Source organism: Frankliniella occidentalis, unplaced genomic scaffold (genome assembly GCF_000697945.3).
Source record: "Frankliniella occidentalis isolate FOCC.00 unplaced genomic scaffold, Focc_3.1 Scaffold125, whole genome shotgun sequence".
Lineage (NCBI taxonomy): Eukaryota > Metazoa > Arthropoda > Insecta > Thysanoptera > Thripidae > Frankliniella > Frankliniella occidentalis.
The window spans coordinates 78,519-81,613 of NW_026267252.1; the positions used below are offsets into that span (position 1 = coordinate 78,519).

At 61.8% G+C, this 3,095-nt stretch overlaps 1 protein-coding gene across 1 annotated transcript in view; it reads left to right on the forward strand.

Moving 5' to 3' along the window:
• LOC113202890 (unconventional myosin-XVIIIa) overlaps positions 1–2,987 on the forward strand; it is a gene marked incomplete at its 3' end in the record, with an annotated part of 72,289 nt that extends 69,302 nt beyond the window's left edge. Inside the window, 4 exon segments of the mRNA XM_052270476.1 lie at positions 129–329; positions 561–938; positions 1,054–1,519; positions 1,830–2,987. Coding sequence (XP_052126436.1) covers positions 129–329; positions 561–938; positions 1,054–1,519; positions 1,830–2,987 — 2,203 coding nt within the window.
• Positions 2,988–3,095: the final 108 nt, after the last annotated feature.

Below are 3,095 nucleotides of genomic sequence, written 5' to 3' on the forward strand. Positions count from 1 at the left end.
AAAAACAATATCTTGAAAAAATTTCCGAGAGTAATTTCCTGAAAAATTTAAATCCTAAGGCTCACTACAAACCACCTCTTTGCATTATATGATATACTAATTCCCTTTTTGTTTTGCTCCTCCTGCAGGCGAAGAGCGACGAGCAGCTGGCCACCGAGAGGGCGTGGCTGGACGCGGAGAAGCTGTGGCTGGTGCACCGCAAGGGCTTCACGGCGGCGCAGGGCGGGCAGCGCGCCCAGGGCCAGGACGACGATGACGCGAACAGGCTGCACGTGCGCGTCGAGGCCACCCAGGAGGTGCTCACCGTGGACGACGATGACGTCGAGAGGGTGAGTAGGCCAATAACTTGTTCCGGCCGTATAAGCTAGGACCGAGGTTTCCTTCACTACAAATTCTAGTGAACACCGATTTTTCTGTTTTTCTGGTTTTATTTTCAGATTTTTTCATGTTTTTTTTCCTGATTTTTCGTGATTTTTTTCGAAGGGTGTACACTGATTTTTTTGCGTGAAGGACCCCTCGGCTAGGACAGCTCATGAACTTTGACCTCTCCCTCTCCGCAGGCGAACCCGCCCCAGTTCGACCGCTGCGAGGACCTGGCGCAGCTGCGCTACCTCAACGAGTCCTCGGCCCTGCACACGCTGCGCCAGCGCTACGCCAGCAACCTGGTGCACACGTACGCCGGGCCGGCGCTGCTCGCCGTCAACCCGATGGTGCCGCTGGCCATCTACAGCGAGAAGGTGGCGCACATGTTCCGCGGCTGCAAGCCCGAGGACATGCCCCCGCACATCTACGCCGCCGCGCAGGCCGCCTACCGCGGCGCGCTCGCCTCGCGCCGCGACCACTCGCTCGTCTTCCAGGGCCGCTCCGGCTCGGGCAAGACGTGCAACTTCAGGCACGCCCTGCACTACCTGGTGCTGGCCGCCGGATCTGTCAACAAGGTCAGCGCTCATCCAACACCTTGCAACTTTTGAACACACATCCTTCCTACTCGAAATTTTAAAGGGAGAAGTAGTCTATTCCTCTAAATTAATTTATTACTTTTTTGTACTACAGGTCCTTACGCCCGAAAAGTTGAGCTCCGTGTGGACACTGCTTGAGGCGTTCGGCAACGCCCGAACGGCCATCAACGCGAACGCCACCCGGTTCACGCAGATCTTCTCGCTGGACCTGGACCAGTCGGGACAGATCGCCTCGGCCTCGCTCCAGCTGCTGCTGGCGGAGCGCTGGCGCGTGGCGCGCCGCCCCGCCGGCGAGTCCAACTTCCACGTCCTCTACCGCCTGCTGGCGGGCGCCGAGGGCGCGCTGCGCCGCGAGCTGCAGCTCGACGCCGTCTACGGCGCCGACGCCAACGCGTTCGTGACGCCGCTGCAGAAGGTGGAGGAGAAGCAGAAGGCCGAGCTCGAGTTCTCGCGCGTCTGCTCGGCCATGAGCCTGCTGGGCGTCTCGGACGCCGAGCAGCGCGTCGTCTGGTCCGTGCTGGCGGCCATCTACCACCTGGGCTTCGCGGGCGCCGTCAAAGGTAAAGGCATCCCGACGGAGCAGTGTTTGAAGAAACGATGGTGATTTTACGCGAAACAAATTTTCCCTTTCATTCTGAATGAACTGGATCAAAACAGTACTGTGAATTGATGGTGACACTTTTACAATCACTAGATATGTAAAACTACTCGTATGATACACTTTTTAAAGTTTAAAAAAATTACCAAAATACAATTAAAGTCCACCACTGCTTCATAGCAAAATTGTCGGTGATTTCCTGTGAATTTGCGTAAAGTCAGTTAGGTCTTTTGTTTGCGTTCTCCAACTCACCTCCCATTCTCTTGTTGCAGCCGACAAAAGCCAGCGCTGGCAGTTCGCGAGCCCACAGGCCGCCGCTCGGGCGGCGCTGCTGCTGGGCGTGCCCGTCGAGGAGCTGGCGCGCGCGCTGTTCGGCTCGTCGGGCGGCTCGGGGACCACATCCACGCCCCAGTCGGGCAGCCCGTCGAGCGGCCCCGGCGCCCCCGGGGGCCGCGGCTCGTACCGGACGCCCTCGCCGTCGCCGTCGGAGCGCAGCGTGTCGCTGGGTCTCGACCGCGGCGAGCTGACCGGCGTCGAGGCGCTCGAGGGCTTCGTCGTCGGCCTGTACGCCGAGGTGTTCGGCGCCGTGGGCGCACTCATCAACCGCAGCCTGAGCTCGCAGAGCAACACGGTGGTGTCGCTGCTGCTGCTCGACTGCCCCGGACTGCAGAACCCGGCCTCGTGTGGCAACCAGGTGGGCGCCACCTTCTACGACCTGTGCCACAACTACCTGGCCGAGCGGCTGCAGCTGCTGTTCCACCACGCCGAGCTGGTGACGCCGCGCGACCGCTACAGCCAGGAGGGCATCGAGTGCGACGTGGGCGAGGCTGACGCCGACGGCGACCTGGACGGCTCGACGGCGCCGCTCGTGGCCATGATCGACCGGCCGCCGGCGGGCGCGGGCATGATGCGCAGCTCGCAGACGGACCTGAGGCGCGGCGCCGGCGGCCCCGAGGCGGAGCGCCGCGGCCTGCTCTGGCTGCTGGAGGAGGAGGCCAACCAGCTGGGCGCCAGCGACGGCTCCTTCGTCGACCGCCTCTTCTCGCACTACAGCGACCGCGACCACCAAGTGCTGCTGCGCAAGGCGCCCGGCAGCAACCAGTTCGTGCTGCAGCACCTGCAGGGCACCAGCCCCGTGCTCTACTCGGCCAACGGCTGGCTCAAGAGCTCGCGCGAGAACCCCACGACCCGGGCGGCCGGCGCGCTGCTGCAGGAGAGCAGCAAGGAGGACACGAGCAAGCTGTTCGTCAGCTGCCGCGGCACGGGCATCTCGTCCACGCTGGGCGGCTCCGTCGTGTGCGGCTCCGCGGGGCTCGGCGGCGAGTCGGGCGGCACCCTGAGGAGGGCGTCCAGCATCCGCCGCACGCTCAACGCCGGCACCGCCGCCATCAAGCGCAAGTCCGTCGCCCTGCAGGTCAAGTTCACCGTGGTGAGTGTTCGTCTGAGGTGTCCACCCCATGACTATAAATTTAGTCGTTCACCGGTTTTTATATTCTTAGTTGATTTCAATTGATTTGAAAGGATCTCTCAAAGTTTTT